General features: G+C 42.1%; 1 protein-coding gene across 8 annotated transcripts in view; it reads left to right on the top strand.

The window, feature by feature from the left end:
- NAV2 (neuron navigator 2) overlaps positions 1 to 19284 on the top strand; it is a 541062-nt gene that overhangs the window by 461136 nt on the left and 60642 nt on the right. For all 8 annotated transcript variants that reach the window (XM_079970617.1, XM_079970619.1, XM_079970612.1 and 5 more), the window contains one exon: positions 15316 to 15454. In XM_079970617.1, coding sequence (XP_079826743.1) covers positions 15316 to 15454 — 139 coding nt within the window. The remainder of the gene's footprint in view (positions 1 to 15315; positions 15455 to 19284) is intronic.

Here is a 19284-nt window from a genome sequence, read left to right on the forward strand (position 1 = left end):
TTGTCTTCCTTACCCCACTTATTTTTGGACAGCAGAAGGAAAGGGAGGGAGATCTTTCCCCCTTTCACACGTGACAATACAGGTACCTGGGGGAAACTATATTTTCCAGAGGCTGTTTGCACCTGTGGTATTAAATAACAGATGCCAGAGGGGGGAGATGGCTTCTTTTCCTCCTGCTTGTTGCCACTGCAAAGTAAGTGGAGTCAGAGGAAAGGTGGAAGAAGTTTGGAGAACTGGTCGATGGAGGGGGTAGAAGTGACTGTGTAGAAGCGGTGAGGGTGGGCAAAAACACAATTCAGATCACTTGGGGAATAAACCAAGCTATTTCTCAGTCTTTGGAGAAATAGTTCTGAGCCAAGCAAACCTAGGAAAAGAACCAGCCATCACTGCCTAAGTATGGAAATAAAAATTAGAATTGTGAAGGGCTTTTAATGACCTGTGTTCTCTATTTTTTGTTTTCTAAAGGTTATAGGTTTTGATTTATTCTCCACCAATTTTCACTTGGAAACCAAATGTTACAAAAAAGGATGCAAAACACTCCAACATCTGTGTATTAATAAGCTTGGCATACCTCAGGTGTATTAATCTCAGGTTCAAGGTGTTGGCTAAGTCAGGCCTTGCAACCTGACAAGCCAAACAAAACTCACCAATTGCATATGGCAGCCACAAGGAGGTTTTCAAGCACCTCAACACCATAATTACAAGTCTGGTCAGCTGCAGTCAGGCTGCTGTGTCACAGATGATTCAGGCCTGCTTTTGGCTATTTGTAAAAAGGAATTAATGGTAATTCTGATGAACAGCACAGTGTTCAACAATCCACACTTCAAATGCCTTAATTATGATTATGATAAAGAACTTTGTCATGAATGTGCTCACTTTTTCATCCCAGTGTCTCAGTTTTCAAGGAAAATTGTTAAATGTGTTGCAATCAATAACAGAAGAGTTCAAATCAATACTCTCATGCAATGGTCACACTTCCTCCACTTATTGGGTGACCATGAAAGAGATGTGTATTGAGTTCCTTCATGTAAGGAAGGATCCTCTACACCAGTCAGGACAATTCTAGAGAACTTCTTATTGCAGCCATACCTGTGGCTAGCGGGGTCTGTGGCCCACAAAAGAAATGTCAAGCAGAATGTCAAACTAGCAAATTAAACCAGGGACCTCGCTTGCGTGAGCCAATAATAATACGTATTCTGACTCGGATCAAACCAATACTTCAGCCTGATGTTGTACTACCTTGTGGTTTTTCCAGTACGGTTTATATCGTTTACTCAAATTATAGCAATCAAGTATGTATCCTGTGTGCGTTGTGTCCATAAAAGGCCAGATGTATGGTATTGTGCAAGGCAACTGGGCAACATATCAGTTATGTTCTAACAAACGAAAATATTAAAGGAATTTAGTGTATTCAAATGCAAGTGTTTGTACAGTGATTTCAGTGTTTGAGAGGGCCAGTTCTGATTGTATTGTTTGCCCTTCACAGAAGTTCCAAGAAGGCAAGAATCTCTGCTTTCAAGACCTTTTCTTCAAAATCCAAAATAATGTTTCTCTACAGCTTTTTCTCTACGGAGAAAAAAAGAAACGTTACATTGGGCACAACCTGATAAAATCCATTGGAAATGTTGAGAAGTGTATCAGACCTGTTTTAAATCAGACTAGGTTAGGATTATGTGGTCTGGTTTGTTTGTTCTCTGCAGACTGAGGTCTGCTAGTTGTGATCAGATTGTGCTGCCCACATGAGGGTAACAGAGTTACTGTATCTGATCTGAAGGCTTTGCACAACCTTGTCTGCCTCTTGAAAGCCAGGCGTGTCGAAACTCTTCCGCAGCTGACCTAGTCCCGGGGAAATGGCTCGGTCTCATTCTCCACCAGCATTTCAGAGGTTAATTTCACAGAGGGATCAGATTACTTTGTAGGGCCGTTTATAGTATTCACCTTCTAGCTTGCTTCTTTCCCAGCCTCGTGCGGAGCCACTGTGTGTGCTGTTAGGAGAAGCAGCCTTGTTTTCTCCTGTGTGTCACCGGGCGTCCCAAGATCGTAAACTCTTTTTTTTTTACCCCTTCCTGCTGGAGTGTTTTGATGGCAGCCAAATGAAGGTGTCAACCTGTAAAATAAATCTGGCCCCTTTCTCTAGAGTTCTTCATGGGCAGCAAAGTGGAGAAATGCTTTGGCCTAGGGACCTGGCAAGGTAGGAATATTCTTCTTTTTTGCACTTCGAATAAGGATGGTCTTCATGTGGTGGGTAAAGGGAGAGTAGCAAAGGAGGAATGTTGGAAATTTTTATTTGAGTAGGTGACTGAATCTTTGCAACACTGGCGTAAGAATTCTCCTTGCTGAAATGCCGTAAGCTACGGCACTGAATTGAAGTTGGAACAATGAATGAAATCTGACTTTTATTACTTTGATTTTCAATGTAATAACACATTTTAGGGGGGGATGTGTGCAGTTGACAGATGGCAACCTTGGGGTCCTTCGGAAGAATGGCAGTATATAAATGAAATACCGGTAAATAATCTAAATACACAATTAAAATTGCTCCCTACTGTGGAAGTAGAGAGTCAGAATGTTTTTTTAAAAATGCTTTTTCTTGTGCAACTTACTACACTTATATTCACTTATTAGTCAAAACATCTAACAATAAGGATATTTTGAACAGTCAGGTTTTTAAAACATCTCTCTCCCTCCCCCCCCCCCATATGTATGTGTGTGTAACAACAGAGTTATTGTTCAATGACTGTAAATTGGGACTAGTTTCAAACCCACATTGCTGTGTGGTCTGCAGCAAGTATTGCGTACAAAAACGGGAACAGTAACTATCTCAGAGGGATTGTTGTGATGGCAAACACAGCAAAGACTTCGCAAGTCAAAGAATAATGTTCCAGCAATTCCAGACTTCTTTTGCTTGATGTTCCAAGTGCTTTCTCTTCCCTATCCTGCAGGTGGAGACTTTCTTTGAAGTCTCTCTGCCCATGCTTCTGTTCCCTGGGATAAAAACCTGCGGTCTCCTCTACAGTTTGCTTTTTCTACCTGGCTGAAATCTGCTCAGATTCTCCAGTTTCCCATAGCAAATACAGTCACATTGTGACCCAGTCCAGGTGCTTGAAACTGGACTTGTGATAGTTTTAGACAGCTAGGCAGATCAGTCTTGTATGCATACTGGTATCCCCTATATGAGGACAGGCCACCAGGAAAGCCTCACATTGTAAAATTAGCAATGTACCTTATTCTTGTATGTAAGTCTAGATGGAAATGTGCCCTAGTGGAGACCGGCTATTGTGGCATGTTTGTTTGTTACATTTCTATTCTCCCTTTCCTGCCAAAGAAGCCAGGGAGGCAGACCACAAAACATTCCGAAAAGCTTTTAAAACTGTTGTATACTTGGAATCCCCAAGTATGTTCCTTTTATTCTTGCTTGCTTTTATTTGCTTGTGAACCACCTTGGCATTCTCAAAATGAAAGGCAGTATCTAAATTCTGTTATTAAAAATGATGGTAATGATGATGACATCTCACAAAATGGGTATCCTGTTGTTAGACGGCTTTCTGCTGGACTCTGTGCCCGACTTGTACCCAATCTACAGGTGAAGCACATTGCCTTTTGTTTTGCTTGTTGCTGTTTTGAGTGCAAGAGTCGAGTTACCGTTCAGTGGGAGTAGGTCTTGTAAATATGATGCAAGAAAGACAACATCCCAACATATGATAGACCAGTTAAACTGCATTGTTTCATAGTAGACTCTTGGCCACATATGCAAACTTGTGCTAAACCAGACTCAGATGAATATATCAACTAGTTTAAGTTTTCAGGTAGTCAGAAAACATCATACAGGTGCCACATTATACCCATTCCACATTTGTAAGAACTCAATTGTTTATTGTGGCAGCACTACACACTGGAACTCCCTGCCTATTGAGATCAAGCAAGCACCTTCACTGTACTCCCTTTGCTAAAATCATTCGTGTTTAGACAAGCCCACCCAGATGTTTAGAAAGTTAAGGTAATTTTAATCCATTTTTGTATTTAAACTTTTGTACATCTTAAAGTTAGGGACGCGGGTGGCGCTGTGGGTAAAACCTCAGCACCTAGGACTTGCCGATCGCATGGTCGGCGGTTCGAATCCCCACGGTGGGGTGAGCTCCCGTCTTTCGGTCCCAGCTCCTGCCCACATAGCAGTTCGAAAGCACCCCTAAGTGCAAGTAGATAAATAGGTACCGCCTTATAGCGGGAAGGTAAACAGCGTTTCCGTGTGCTGCGCTGGTGCCGGCTGGCTAGGGCAGCTTCGTCACGCTGGCCATGTGACCCGGAAGTGTCTCCGGACAGCGCTGGCCCCCGGCTTCTTAAGTGAGATGGGCGCACAACCCTAGAGTCGGACACAACTGGCCCGTACAGGCAGGGGTACCTTTACCTTTACCTTTTTACATCTTAAAGTATTATTGTGGTTTCCCCACCCCACTTGATTTTCTTCTTTTGCCGCTTTGAGGTTTTTTACATAAGTGGTACAGAAATGTTATTAAATGAATAAATAACCTGGGTGGCCCAGCCGGTGGTGGACAACGTGAGCAGCCATGCTACAAAAATCTGGAGCAGTGCCCCCTACCTGTTCATTCCCTCTCTCATCTTGATGTAACTCTTACCTTGCTTGATGGACAGTCACTGAGTTTCTGCATACTGCTTCAGGGTATACTCAGATAGGCCTAACTGACTGAGACCAATTTGATCGCAATTCCAGAAACTGTCTGCAAATATGTAAGGGATTTGGATCCCAGCTGCTGCCCACTAGCAGCTTCATAATGACTCCTGGCTCTCACTCTGTCACAGCTGCGACACTTCAGTCTTCCATATAAATTATGTGTGTATTTGGTGTTGGTCTCTATGTGGCTGTTAACAAACTGGGTGGTACTGTATAATGCAGGTTCAGTGCATTTTAAAAGAAAACTCTGCAATAAGTGCAGGAGGCAGTGGCAGGCATCTGCTGTGTACTGGCTACACATCTAGGAACAGCTGGGTGGGGGAATTGTGCAGCAGTCCCTTTCCCAAACCAAACATTTGCTTCCAAGCAACCCCAGGAGAATGATTTCAGCTGTGTGTTTGCATTGCTTTGGGTGTGCTTGCTATCATGTAGAGAAATGTGTGAGACAGTCACTACTTTGATATAGCCAGCAAAAAGCTCTGAAATCGGGTGGCAGTTGTTAGTTCTTGTACAGTTGTTTGTTTGGAGATTTTTTTTAAAGAACAACAAGCAACATCAAGACAAAATAAGAAGTAATGTAATGTAATTATTAGCAGATGATGATGATGCTATGTTTAACATTTTTTTCCTCTTCAAAAGTAGGTAGCCATAAACTTAAGATCCATTGGCAACATGATAGTTTTCTGTATACTTCATCATGATATTGCAGTTTTATAGAATTTAGAATCATAGAGTTGGAAGGGATCCCAAGGGCCATCTAGCCCAGCCCCCTGCAATGAGGAATCTCAGCTAAAGCATCCATGACAGATGGCCATCCAACCTCTGGTTAAAAACCTCCAAGGAAAGAGAGTCCACCACCTCTCACGGGAGTCTGTTCCACTGCTGAACAGCTCTAACTGTCATAAAGTTTTTCCAAATGTTTAGTCAGAATCTCCTTCCTTGCAGCTTGAGGCCATTGGAGTCCCACCCTCAAGAGCAGGAGAAAACAAGCATGCTCTCTCCTCCATGTAAAAGTCCTTAAGATTTTTGAAGATAGCTATCATATCTTTTTTCAGTCTCTCTTTTTCCAGGCTAAACATACCCAGCTCCTTCAAGCGCTCCTCATAAGGCTTAGTTTCCAGACCCTTGATCATCTTGGTGGCCCTCCTGCACACGTTCCAGCTTGTCAACATCTTTCTGAAATTGTGGTGCTCAGATTTGGACACAGTATTCCAAGTGTGGTCCAAGGCAGAATAGAGTGGTACTATTATTTCCCTTGATCTGGACACTATACTTCTATTGATGCAGCCTAGAATAGCAGTAGCTTTTTTTTTTTTTTTTTTTTTTGCTGCTGCATCACATTTTTTACTCATGTTCAGCTTGTGGTCCACCAAGACCCCTTATAATGGGATAAGGGGCTACTTGTGCGTAAGTGGTTAAGCCCTCAAGGCTTTGCAATCAGTTTCTAAACTCTCCCAGTCCGCGGAGCCATGGATGCATGGCTACCTCAATCGCTGGCAGAATCCGTCAGTGGGCGCTTCCGGAATTTACACCAACATAAGAGTTCCTTGACGGAAACTCTCCTTCTGGATTCTCTGCGTGACAGTTTCCTGCGCGGAGTAGGCGTCCCCAGCGGAGGTCCTGAGACCTCTCCACTGTTCTCACTGGAAGTATCTTGGAGCCATCCCTCCGACTGAGTTTCTGCAGGAACTCTCTCTCTCCCCCTGCTGGTTCCTTCCTCAGCATCCGAGGGTCTCCTAGCCTCCTTGAGCCCTTCCACCACCTGACTCTCCGATGGCAGTTCCCTGACACTCCTAGATTCTTTTCACATGTACTGCTGGTAAGCCAGGTGTCTCCCATCTTATATTTGTGCATCTGGTTCTTCCTGACTAAGTGCAGACCCTTACATTTGTCCCTATTGAAGTTCATTTTGTTAGCTTGTGCCCAGTTCTCCAATGTGTTAATGTCATTTTGAATTCTGCTTGTCTTCTGCAGCATTAGCTACCCGCTCCCCCAGTTTGGTGTCACTTGCAAATTTGATGAGCATCCCCTCAATTCCTTTATTCAAGTCATTTGTAAAGATGTTAAACAACAATGGACCGAGGATAGAACCCTGCAGCATCCCACTTGTCACTTTTTCCAGGATGACGAGGAACCATTAATGAGTACTCTTGGGGTTTGGTCAGTCAACCAGCTACAAATCCACCTAACAGTTACATCGTTCAACCCACATTTTACCAGCTTCCTCGCCAGAATATCATGGCGGACAAGTTTGTAATTCCATCAAATGGTTTGGCATGACTTATTTTTGAGAAACTCATGCTGGGTCTTTGTAATCACAGCATCCTTTTCTAAATGCTCACAGACCGACTGTTGAATTATCTGTTCTAGGACCTTTCCTGGTATCAATGTCAAACTCACCTGGGTCTCCCCCCCCCCCCTTTTGAAGATGGGGACAGCATTTGCCCATCTCCAGTCTGTAGGGACTTCACCTGTTCTCCAATAATTCTCAAAGATTATAGGCAGAGACTCTGAGATTACATTCTCAGGCTCCTTTAGTACCCTAGGGTGCAGCTTATCAGGCCCTGGAGATTTGAATGCATTTAAAGTAGCTAGGTATTTCCTTACTACCTCTTTTCCTATCTTGGGCTGATGTAGCCTATTTTACATAATCTGAGGAAAGCTTCTGATAAACGTAGCTGCATATATCCCTGATCTGTATATGAAACAAAATAATTCCACACTATATATACATCAAATATTTGTTTTTAGATCATGTTGCGATCATGGAAATCACTGCTGGCTATGTCCACGCACCTTCCATTTCATTTCTACATCCATGTTAAAAAAAGAAGAAGTTATGAGTGGAGTGTGTGTGTGTGTGTGATCAACTTTTACTATTCTTTGTTTTATGAGTTATTGCAAACTACTTTGAAAAATTTTGAACTGAAGCATGGTGCAGAAATGACTTCAATAATTAATAGGCTTCTCTTTTGATTTATATTAAACCAGCAGAAATCCAGCCTATCAAACATCTTGGCAGGGCTTTATTACAGTGAGGGAAGCTCAGGAATTCTTAGATATTCTGGCATTTTTTCACATTGTAACGTAAGCGCTGATATAGTTCTGCAGTCTTTCTCTTTTCTTCATAAAATGCTCTTTTTTGGTGATTTCTTCCATTCCTAACAACTCCCAGCAGACCAGGCTCTTGTGTTTTTATCTCTGAATTATTTTCTCTCTGGGATGTTGCTTAGGTTATAGGTAGGCTGGAAGCTTACAGCTGCCTCCCCCCATTGTTAAGAAGTAATTGTGCACTTGAGCCCAGAGTTATAAATGATGCCTTAAGGCAAATCTGGTACCCTTTCTCTGTGTGGGGGGAAGAACTGACTATGGAAATAAGATATTAAAGGTCTGCTATGAGGAGAAGCGTCATTGGAGGCTTGGTGGAATGGAAATAGGGTATAGCCTGATAAAACACTTCACTATGCCATTTATTTTAAGCAGACAATTGAGGATGTTATCCTTTGTCTCCTAGGAGGCTGTGGGCCAGTGTATAAATTAATAACTTTTGTGTGCTCTTTTACTTAGTTATTTTATTTTAATGTTGGAGTCATCATTCATGACACATTAGAAGCATAGGGCTGGTTCGAGATGGTCTGTTCCATGGATGGAAAGTCCTCTTCCATTTACACAGAGATCCAGGAGAGGAAGCACATTTGAGAAAGGGAACGGGAATCAGTCTTTGCCAAGTCCCCTTTCAGCCCGTATGCACTGCCTCTCAGCAACCACCTCAGGGTAGGGTGGGAACTGCAAACATTATGGATATACGTGTGTGTGTGTGTGTGTGTGTGTGTGTACACACCACTTAATTCTAAAAATATAAGCATGTTGCATATCATATGATAAACTAAAATAGCAATAAATCCAGACCTTTAAAACAGTAGACATAATACATCTATCACAATAATTCACAATACATATATTAACTAAAAAATAAGTGACTAAAAGCCACCACTGCAGTGATTTTGCATGGCAAAAATGAACATGAGAACCGGACCTCATATAAGGGGGAGGGAGGTGATTTTGGGAAGAGAAAATCTAAAAAGGCCAGGCCACTGAAAAGAATGTGCAGTCCCCTGCTGTATATAGTATAAAATGGGAGCAGTCTTGGCAGTAATAAACTGAGCTATTTATGTCCCATACTTCTGTACAACTTTAAAATTGTTCAGTCTGTAGCAGCAAGACTTTCAGTTGACTGTGATGCTCAGCACTTTCTGCCCTGAGATATAGGAATACACCAGATGTACATAGTCTTGAACCAGCTGAATCGTAAGCACTTTTAAATCTCAACAGTTTCAGTGAGAACCTTTGTCATAAGAGAATCAGCAGTGAATCTTTGATGTTCATTCCATTCAGGAGACTCACACAAATATTTAGAATTAAAACATGAATTCAACACAGCTACCCATGAGAGTAATATGTCTGAATGAAATCTTTGCATAGTATTCTGATCTCTTTTCTGTAGGTTAGTGTTAATCCTACCTTTGGGTTTGACACTTTACTACTTCCTGATTTATCTCCTGTCCCTTAAGGCATTTCGGAAAGCTTTGTGTTGAATGATTCCCAGAAAACAAGTTCCACTAGTTACGAATTATTCTCCAAGCATAAGTGCAAGCTGAAGAGAAAAAGCTTATCCTATTACACTGAGTTTTCATTTTCAATTTGAGAAATATCCCAATCTCTCTAAAAAATGCACTTCTATTATTCTCTATTGTGATCTTTGGATAGTGGAGTTTATAACTTAAATCAGCTGATAGTAATGTTGGTGGCTAACAGCATAGTGAAGATTGAAAAGAGCAGAAGAGAGAGGAAGGGCAGTGTATTTAAGAACCAATAAATGAGCTGTGATAAGGGAGACAGAGAGACTGTTTCTCCTCAGCATTTTCAGTTCTTGAGCAATGCCTTCGCCTAAAAAAAAATCTTATCATTGCCAAATCTTCTTTTAACATGTATTTTAATTTCTTTGAAGCATTCTGATATGCTGGTAGTTGCTTAGTGAATTCTTAATCAAATCTGTACACTGTTGGTCTTGGAATAATATCAGTATTAGATTTTAGTAGCAAAAAAGATTACACAATTCAGTACAGAAGCATCCTTAACCCAGCTGAAACTAACTTTAGGCGGATGCTGCATGTGAAAACTCGTGCCACAATCAACTTAAGTATCTTTTTCATCACATGCTTAGGAAGACTGAGAAAGCAGTAGGTATGAAAGTATTTAGACTGAAAACCATATGAATGTTGCAGACTCTGAATGCAACATTCTCTCCGCCCGCCCCTCCCAGTGTGTACCTCTGCATACCTGATAGTGTGTATAGGAGAGGAACTGGTGCTGACTCACATGTCAGCAAGATGAGAATGGGCAGAGCTGTCTGAATGGACCAGGGACAACTGAAACAGCAGAGCCACTGTATGCAACCCCCTCCCCCCCGGCTACTGTCAATCAGGAAAGAAAAGGGTGCATGTGCCCATTTTTGTTGCATCAAATCAAGGGTTGTTGCAGATTAGGAACCGACGATTGGGTCCCTTGGGGGAATCCTACCCCAACCCTGCCCCAAAATGACTCACTTTGGGGTTTCTTGCTATATTCCGCCAGTGGGAAGGCTGCTTATGGCTAGCTTGGGCAGACGTTGTACCTACACTGCAGCAAATCCCCAACCCCCCTGCTAACTGAGAGAAGCCCCTCACCCTTTTTTGAACACCCTTGTGGAGTGTTCCCTCAGCCTCCTCTCTTCTCCCCTCTCCTTGGGAGTGCTCTGGCTAGCCACAGCTGCCTCCGCTGGTCTCTGAGCTGCCCCCCTGCCCCAGAGAGAGGTGCCCCCTCCCACTGCCCCACAGGAGCCTGGGAAGCACCCCCTGGCCAGCACCAGAGACGCCATTCGCCTGGGGAGCTTGTAGCCAGGGCTGCGGCAACAAACAGTGGTGCAAGCCTTTGGGAGGCAGGGATGCTAGAGGGCATCAGAGGAGGGAGGAAAGGAAAGAGGGACAGAGACCAGTGTTGCCCATTACACCCCTGACCATCATCAGCGTGTGGATAAGAGAAAAAAATCATGATTACAGTGGTACCTCGGGTTACATACACTTCAGGTTACATACACTTCAGGTTACAGACTCTGCTAACCCAGAAATAGTACCCCGGGTTAAGAAATTTGCTTCAGGATGAGAACAGAAATCCTTTCCAACAACCCTGTCATGTTCACATTTTGCCTTCTATTCATGGACATTTCCATTTGAGTTGGCTTTGATAATCATATTAACTACACACACACACACACACACACACACACACACACCCCAAGCTCTGCCATGAGTGTGTGTTTGTATATTCATTCTGTGCAACTGTTTTGGAGCTGAAATCATGCCATCATTTATTCTTCAGACTGATGATTCAACATTTTGATATAAACCCCATGCAGTCATTGTTATCGTTCCTAGAATTCCTTGTGCCGTGATGTCAGCATCTGATGGGTGTCCCAAAGAAAAACAATGGAAACAGCTATTCTCACTTTGTTTTATAGTACAGTTTAAGACGCTTTGTGGTTTTTCTTTTCTCAGAAGAATTTCTCTTTTAGGCTGTGATGTCTTGTATCTGTCATTGAACAAATTAATAGCTAATGTTTTAGGAAGAATCACCAAGTTTCCAGTTGAAATGTTGCATGCCCATGTAGTGTAAAATAGCCTTCTTTTGGTACTAATGGGAGAGTTCCATATTAAACTTGGACTATTAATATCTGACTTGGTTGGTGATACACGTGTAAACATGTCACACCTTTCTCCAGGTCAGTAAACATCCAAAAAGCACCTGTATATTACTCTTATTCCTCTTGCTTGAAATAGAAGAGACATGGAGGATTTCTGTTTGTGGGAGACAAAATACACCTTCATGTTTCCATTAGACAAGCCATGCAAACAAACAAAAGGTAGTAATTATGCATCCTGGTAAAATGATGATGGACTGTACCATATTAAACTTACCTTTTTCAGTTGTGTGTACACATGTGGTTTTGGTATTTGCAGAGCTTTGGATAGTTTGTCTGTTGGGAATCAGGTTTGTTTCTTCCACCAACTGGTATTTAAAAGGATCCGATTTGTTATATTCCTTTTCTGAAGAGGCTGGATTCCTGTGGTTGGCTGCAGTGAGCATGCAAAATCTAGCAAAGTTTGTAAACAGAAAAATTGGCATGGGAGGAATATGATAGTATGAGCAGAATACAGTGGTGCACTTGCCAACACTACACAAGAACCTGTAACCGAGGTCAGATTTTCAGTTGAGCGTTACTTCTGAGCATGTCACCAAAAATATGCAATTTGCATATGGTACTTTTTTATGGCAAATGCGATGGACTTCAACCATTGTGTATGCAACATTGCCCTATGTATAGCCAATGAAGAGCTACTCTTTGTTGTAAATTGAAACTTGGGAAAAGTAAAAGCTAATGTCTCAGAGCCTCAGAGAAGCTACCACCTCTACAGATTTAAGTTTTCTGGTTGTAGTGTTTACAGTGTTGAGTTTGACTGGGGAATCCTACTTTCAAAACCTCACTGACTGGATAGCTTTTGGAAATCACAGTTTTTCAGGTATACCTAACTTACAGGATTTCAGTGACGATAAATGACTCAACCTACTATTGAAAGAAGTATGGGCTTGAGACTTGATTAATACACAAATGTAAAGAATCAGTTATGATGTTGGAGACCCAAATAATTCTAAGTGTCTTAGAGGTAAGGCAGGCAGAAGACTAACTTGGCTAAAGGCTTCTGGTTAACGATGTACTAGCCAGTGATAGTGCTTTTAACCTTTAATTGCTATACTAATCTGCATGTTTAAACATGTCTTTTATCCTTCTGGTAATGTTCTTCCCATTTTTTGTGGCTGCGTGTTGTGTATTAGGAATCTGGCAGTGAAATGTTTGTTAAGGACCAGTTGAGATTGTTTTTGGGGGGCTCCCAAAGTTCACAGGAAACTAGTATTTTGGCTGAAACAGAACAGATTCTTGGTTAATATTTGAGGTCTTAAAGAGTTTTGGTTAAGATTTGGATATTTAGAAAAATCTCCCCTCTCTTCTGGGATTGAGCCCGTGCTATTTGTCAGAATCCTTCATTCTTCACTTGGCACCTGCAATTTTTATTTAATTGTAGGCTGGAGTACAATTTGTGTTCTTAAACAAGTTCAGTCCTATATGAGGACTTACTGTACCTCAGTCATCTTATGAGGCTTCATTTCTTCTCTTTCAAATTGTAATGTCTTACCTGTCTGATTGAATTTCAGCTTTATTTTCAGTTTTAAAATGGCTTTCCACAACAGGAAGGAAAATGACTATGTCTCTCAGCACTCACATAATTTTCCAGCATTGAAAGTAGATTTCATTTGATTGATCAAGTGACTAAAAGGAAATAAGACAGGGTCTCAAGTTATGGCTGAGTGGACTTTTGTTGGCATCAGAAGTTATTGATTGCCCAGCTAATTCACAAAGATCTTATCATTGTTCACCAAGCACAGAGCGCTGTAATTAGGAGGGCTGTTACATTTCCCTTCCTTTCCATTTGCGTTTGAATGCAACCACTGAGAAACTAAAGCAAGGGCAACATTTTAAAACAATATGTGTAATGAAGTGGTTTAAAATTGGTATAAAGCTACATTCTGGAGTTGGTTTCTACTGAGGAGAAGAGTGCTTGTGTGCATTCTTAGATCTATCAAACATTTTGCTGTCCATAATTTTCATGAGCTTGCTCTTCTATTGCTTAGATTATATTCTGTTTGCAGTTCATTAGGAAGACTATATTTGCTGGAAGGAAAGGAATATTAATGGTGTAATAACACAGAAATATTATGAAGCAACTACTGTGTACTATGTTTATACCTTTCTCCAGTTCTGCAGCAGCTATTATGTTAATTGGCTGCTATCTAAGTAAAAAGTAAAGAACACTGCCAGTTCTTTCACCATGATTAAGGATGTGAACCATGGAAGTAGAGTCCTTTTCCTCCAGTCTTCCCCCCCCCCCCTTGCATGCAGAATTCACTGATGGTTTTAACTATGGTTAGTTGTTAATCTCTCTCCCTCTCCAAATTGTGTGTCTGTGTCAGGAGATAGTGATCCTATTATTTATTGCTGACTGACACAGTTTAGCTCAATGCAAGGTTAATAACAAAAATAAACACGATTGAGGCTAAATCAGGGGCCCAGTTTTTGCATTCACTGTGAACCAGAACTGAAATAACATGTTGGAAGAGTGGCTAAAGCAAACTGGAAGGTAGGGGGGCATTTTTCTGAGAGCAATGAGGAGTCTGCAAGACAGCAGCTCATGCCCCATTTCCAAGCTATGATTTGGAGATAAAAGATACAGTATCAGAACCAGACCTTAGTCTGGAACAACTTCCATTGAAATTGGTGAAACTTAACCCCAGGGGGATGAGTTTAGAGTGTGCCTATCCCAGTTGTCCTTTATGCGATATGTCCCAAAACATATTGCAAACAGCTGGGCCACTGCCTAATAATTCTCTAGGGCCTTTTCTGAAGACTTTTAAAATATTATATTCCTGTTTACAAATCTCTCCACTAGTAGTTCATATTTAAATCAGTTCATGTGTTATCAGTTACAACTTTTGCATATGTGCTTTTATTCTATGTTGCATTCCATGCTCGGAGGATTTAAAAAACACACTATTGTCTCTTGCTTGAAGAGGCAAGTCTTACATAGTAAGTCTTTGTTTTTGCGCATGGTGTAACTTTAGAAACTGAATCCAGCTGGCAGCTCCTGAATGAATTTCTGCTTCATCTCCGCCTTCCCCCCGCCAACCCCAACTGAGTTTAGAAGTGATACTGCATATCTAGCTCTTGAGAGGTTGATGAAAGGGCATATCATCCTGTCAGGTACACTTAATAAGAGCACCCGGTGGCTTGCACAGAGAGGCCTTCTGTATGAGATCACATTTGTCTTTGAACCGGTAAAGATTTGCTTCATGTGTTACTCTTTCCAGAAGCTCTTCCTGAGGGCTATATAGGCCGTGGCCTCACACAGAGTCAGGCCATTGGTCCACCTCAGTTGTGTGGTCAGGAGCAAGCCCCTAGCTCTTTGCCCCTTCTGTAACTTGTAACTAGTAATTGTCTGCCTCACAGGATTCCCAACAGACAAACCACTGTAAATCACTCTGAAAAATGATAAAATAACTGGTAGGTAATAGAAGTAAGTCTATGCAAGAACATTGTAGAGAAATACCAAGCTCCAAGTGGTTCATTTCACTTTAGCAAAAATCCAGAATGAAGTTCATTGCCCACCTTCCTCCAAATTGCCATCTTTTCTCTTACTTTCTGCGTAAAAATCTGATAGCATGATTTTGTGTTGTGTAAAAGTAAGAAAGCTACAACAGCAATAACATCAGCGTTCTTTAAAAAAAAGCACTTAGGGAAGTTGCCTGAATTAACATTTGATTCTGTTTGAAACTGTTTCTAGAGGCCTAAATCAATAATTGCTGTGAGACCCTGAGATGTTTTAAAGCTCCCTTGTGTGTCACCTGGCTTCTTGGTGTAGCTGTGGCTATTGTTTGTTTGAGTTATGAAGTTTTTGTGGCTTTTTTCCTCCCCTCAGCTGGGATGACAGCAGTTCTGTCAGCAGTGGGATCAGTGACACCATAGATAACCTCAGCACCGATGACATTAACACAAGCTCCTCCATCAGCTCCTATGCCAACACACCTGCATCCTCTCGTAAGAATATAGATTCCCAGGTAAGGTTTCCTTTCTATAGCAGACATGTTTTAATAGTGTTGGAGGTATTCATTACCTTCAGTGCCTCATGAGCCTGTGTATATTGTTGCTTTACCAAAAGAGAATTAAGAACTTATTTCATTTGAAGCTTCTGGATTTCAAGGCTGCCGTCCTAAAGAGTATACCCCATTCCATACAGTGGGACCTACTTCTAAGAAAACATAGATCGGTTTCCAGAATAATGAATTGTTGATGCCCCTATATGTTTTGGTGATTGTCATGTGCTTTTTAAAATTGATACACTATTTTATATGTTTGCTTATTTTATATGTTGCCCATGTTGCGCTACAGTAGGTGGCTTTCAGTCATATTTGGTATGCAGATTCTTCCTTTCTCTGCATGATCTTACATTGGTCTGGATGAATGAAAGAATCGCCTTAAACTGTGTGGTCAAGAGAGTATTGATTGTTGACCAAACATATGGGGGGGCGGAGTAATACTAGACCATTCTGCCTACCTCTGCCCCCCAAACCCATGTGTTATCTACACATATACAACTGAACATGCCAAAGGTCCATATTCAAGATTAGAAACTTTTCTTTTCTTTTCATGGAGACTTCACTCATACATACCAAGTGTAAAATATACACAGACATCCTTTTCTCACGTTGTCACAAACGGAGGTTACATACAAGGCCAACTATTTTTAAATAAAAACACACTTCACCTATTGCAGTCTGTCTCAAGGCAGTGTCCCAGCACTGAGAGTTGAAAGACACAGCAACCTTTGTCTGTGCTGAGGATCGGTGGCTTTTCAGCTTCCATAGAAATGTAACAATTAGGTGCTGAACTTGAAAAAAGAGTAAGACCACACACATCTAACAAATAGTTCTTTTTCTTTCTTTGACACTGAAACTGTATAATCTACTATTAATTAAGGAATAGATTTTTAATTTAGTTCAAATAAAAGTGTAAAGATGATTACACTTTCAGTGGAAATGTAAACGTGTCTACTTAATGAAATGCACTATTATTTTCCAAGGTTGCATGTTGTTACTAGCTATCCAGTCTTTTGGCAGCTTTTCACAAGAAATTTATATTTAATGTCTGTAGGTGGCATTCTAGGAGCTTCCAGTGTTCCTAGCCAACAGATCCAAAAACAGTAAAGAATTTTGCATCAGTATGCAATTTGGAAGTTTTCTGTCCCCAAGATAAGCTGTAAGAATTTGCATTCTCTTTTGCTTTCCAAAGTGGATACAACCTGATTACCGTATTTTTCGCCCTATAGGACGCACCGTCCCATAAGGCGCACCTAGTTTTTTGGGGGGGAAATAAAGGGGAAAAAATTATTTCCCCCCAGGCGCGGGGCTGGGGCGGGGGAGGCCCAAGCTTCCCCCGACCCCAGTCCCCAAACAGGCAACTCTCTGCAAGCCGTGGGAGCCCAGGGCTGGCTCCCGCTGCTTGCGGAGAGGTCCGCGAAGCCTGGACGCGCTGATCTCAGCGAGCGCAGGCTTCGGCATGCAGGCAACTCTCCGCAAGCAGCGGGAGCGCTCCTGCTGCTTGCGGAGAGGTCCGCGAAGCCTGGAGAGCGAGAGGGGTCGGTGCGCACCGACCCCTCTCGCTCTCCAGGCTTCAGCGAAAGCCTGCATTCGTCCCATAGGACGCACACACATTTCCCCTTCATTTTTGGAGGGGAAAAAGTGCGTCCTATAGGGCGAAAAATACGGTACATCTAAAACGTCTTTGAAGAATGCAATAATTTAGGGGTTTTCACAAGTCAAAGGCAATTTGTCCATGCTTTCTAACCGTTGCTGTTTCGTAAATATTTCTGTGCAGCTATTATTTAACTTCCTTCTTTTCTTTTCTTTTAATTGAAACGTGAAAATATTTTAATAGCAGTTTTTAATATAACAGTGCAGTTGCCATGAAGTGTTACTCTTTGTTCTCTTGCCATGAAGTGCATAGCTGTGGCTGCGTTAAAGAGTTTTGCCTCTAGTTGTGCATCAAGAGTTTTCATGTGTGTTTTAAATTGGTGGTACCTAGTTGCCCCCACACCCCAGAAGAACTGATACACAGCAAGTTGAGGAAATGTAACAATAAGAAGAGGAGTCCCAGATGCCATTCAGGGGCTCCCCACAAAATTCCTATGCAGTTCCTCAAGAAAAGCAGCTAGCACAAGCCCAGGCTGTGAAAAAGAGGGCAGGAGGCCACACACCATGAAGATAAAGGAGAGCTAGTGTGGTGTAATGGTTAGAGCATTGAACTATGACCTGGGAGACCAGGGTTCGAATCCTCACTCAGCCGTGAAGCTCACTGGAGCAGCCACTGCCTCTCAGCTTAACATACCTCACAGGGATTTTTGTGAAGATGAAAAGGGAAGAAGGGGAACCATGTACAGCACCTTGAACTCCTTAAGTGGTATATAAAGGTTAAGGATATTAAGGATGAGCAGGGGGAAGAATGACATTGATGAATCCAGTCAGTCTTGCCCTTCCTAACTGAGCATTCCAGCCCAGGTGAGCTAGCAACCCTTAACCCCAGGAGAAAACAAATCACATCTCTTCCTAGGTGGGGGGGGGGGGGTGGGCCAAACCCATGCCAGCCTGCTAAAGGCAGAAGCACCATTGCCCCCACACCCCAAAAGAGGAAACAAGCCACAGCATGTCAGGGCAAGGTCATGTTTATTAAAATACAACAGTTTGAAGACCTGCAGAATAAAAACCAATCCAACGGAGTAAGGGTTGCTGAAGTAAGCTAAGTTTCTGGAGGGAAGCCTCTTGCCTCACCTTGGGGCATGTGCACCTTCACTCAGTTTGCCAAATTTGTATGATTACACTGTGAGGTTTAGCATCAGTGGGACTGTGGGTTGCATCTAGCATTTTCATTATACAGTGGTACCTTGGGTTAAGTACTTAATTCGTTCCGGAGGTCAGTTCTTAACCTGAAACTGTTCTTAACCTGAAGCACCGCTTTAGCTAATGGGGCCTCCTGCTGCTGCCTTGCCACCGCTGCACAATTTCTGTTCTCATCCTGAAGCAAAGTTCTTAACCTGAAGCACTATTTCCGGGTTAGCGGAGTCTGTAACCTGAAGCGTATGTAACCCGAGGTAGCACTGTATTTTCAAGAATTGCACTCAACTGAACGAGTCCTTCTGTGAGTGCAGCTTCTCTTCCTTGAATGGAAATGGCTGCTGTTCATTGGGCAAAAGAGGGTCACCTTGAATATTTCCCCTCACCAGTGGACTCAGAACAATTATACACCATGATGTCATGTTTTCAGGTGATACATTACAGGGATGCTCCTCACAGGCTGTTTGGAGGAGTGTAGCTGCTGTGGCAGAATTATATTTTTTTTAATGTTTTATTTAAAAAAGGAAAATAGAAGCCTCTGTCATTCCACCCCTCTGAAAATGTGGCAGTTGCTCTTCTTCCACATCTGAAAATGGCCGAAAATGCCCCCCTACCCATGAAACATGAGCCCAGGTCACCTTTAGTTTGTAAGATCATGCCTCATGTCTGAAGAAAAATGCTGCCTATTTTGCATTTTGAAATGTTTTATTTATGTAAACAGGGCAGGAAATAAAAGGACCCACTCAGCAGGATAAGGAATAAATAGAGTGCCCAAAGACACAGATTCCCCCAGCGCCTGCAATTTTGGGTTCCCATATGTGTAGCAGGTTCACAGCTTTTTCAGCTATTTTGGCATTTGTGGATGTCAGTCTCCATGTGTGGGATTTGAATTGCAAATCATTTCGGATGGATGGTGAAGCCGGTGAAGCCAGTGCAAGTGAAACAAAAGAGTGCAGATAAAGAATTCATCCCAGAAAAGGGTCCCTTCCCTTGGTCATCAT

The sequence above is a fragment of the Podarcis cretensis genome (assembly GCF_951804945.1).
Source record: "Podarcis cretensis genome assembly, chromosome: 1".
In the NCBI taxonomy this organism is placed as follows: Eukaryota; Metazoa; Chordata; class Lepidosauria; order Squamata; family Lacertidae; genus Podarcis; species Podarcis cretensis.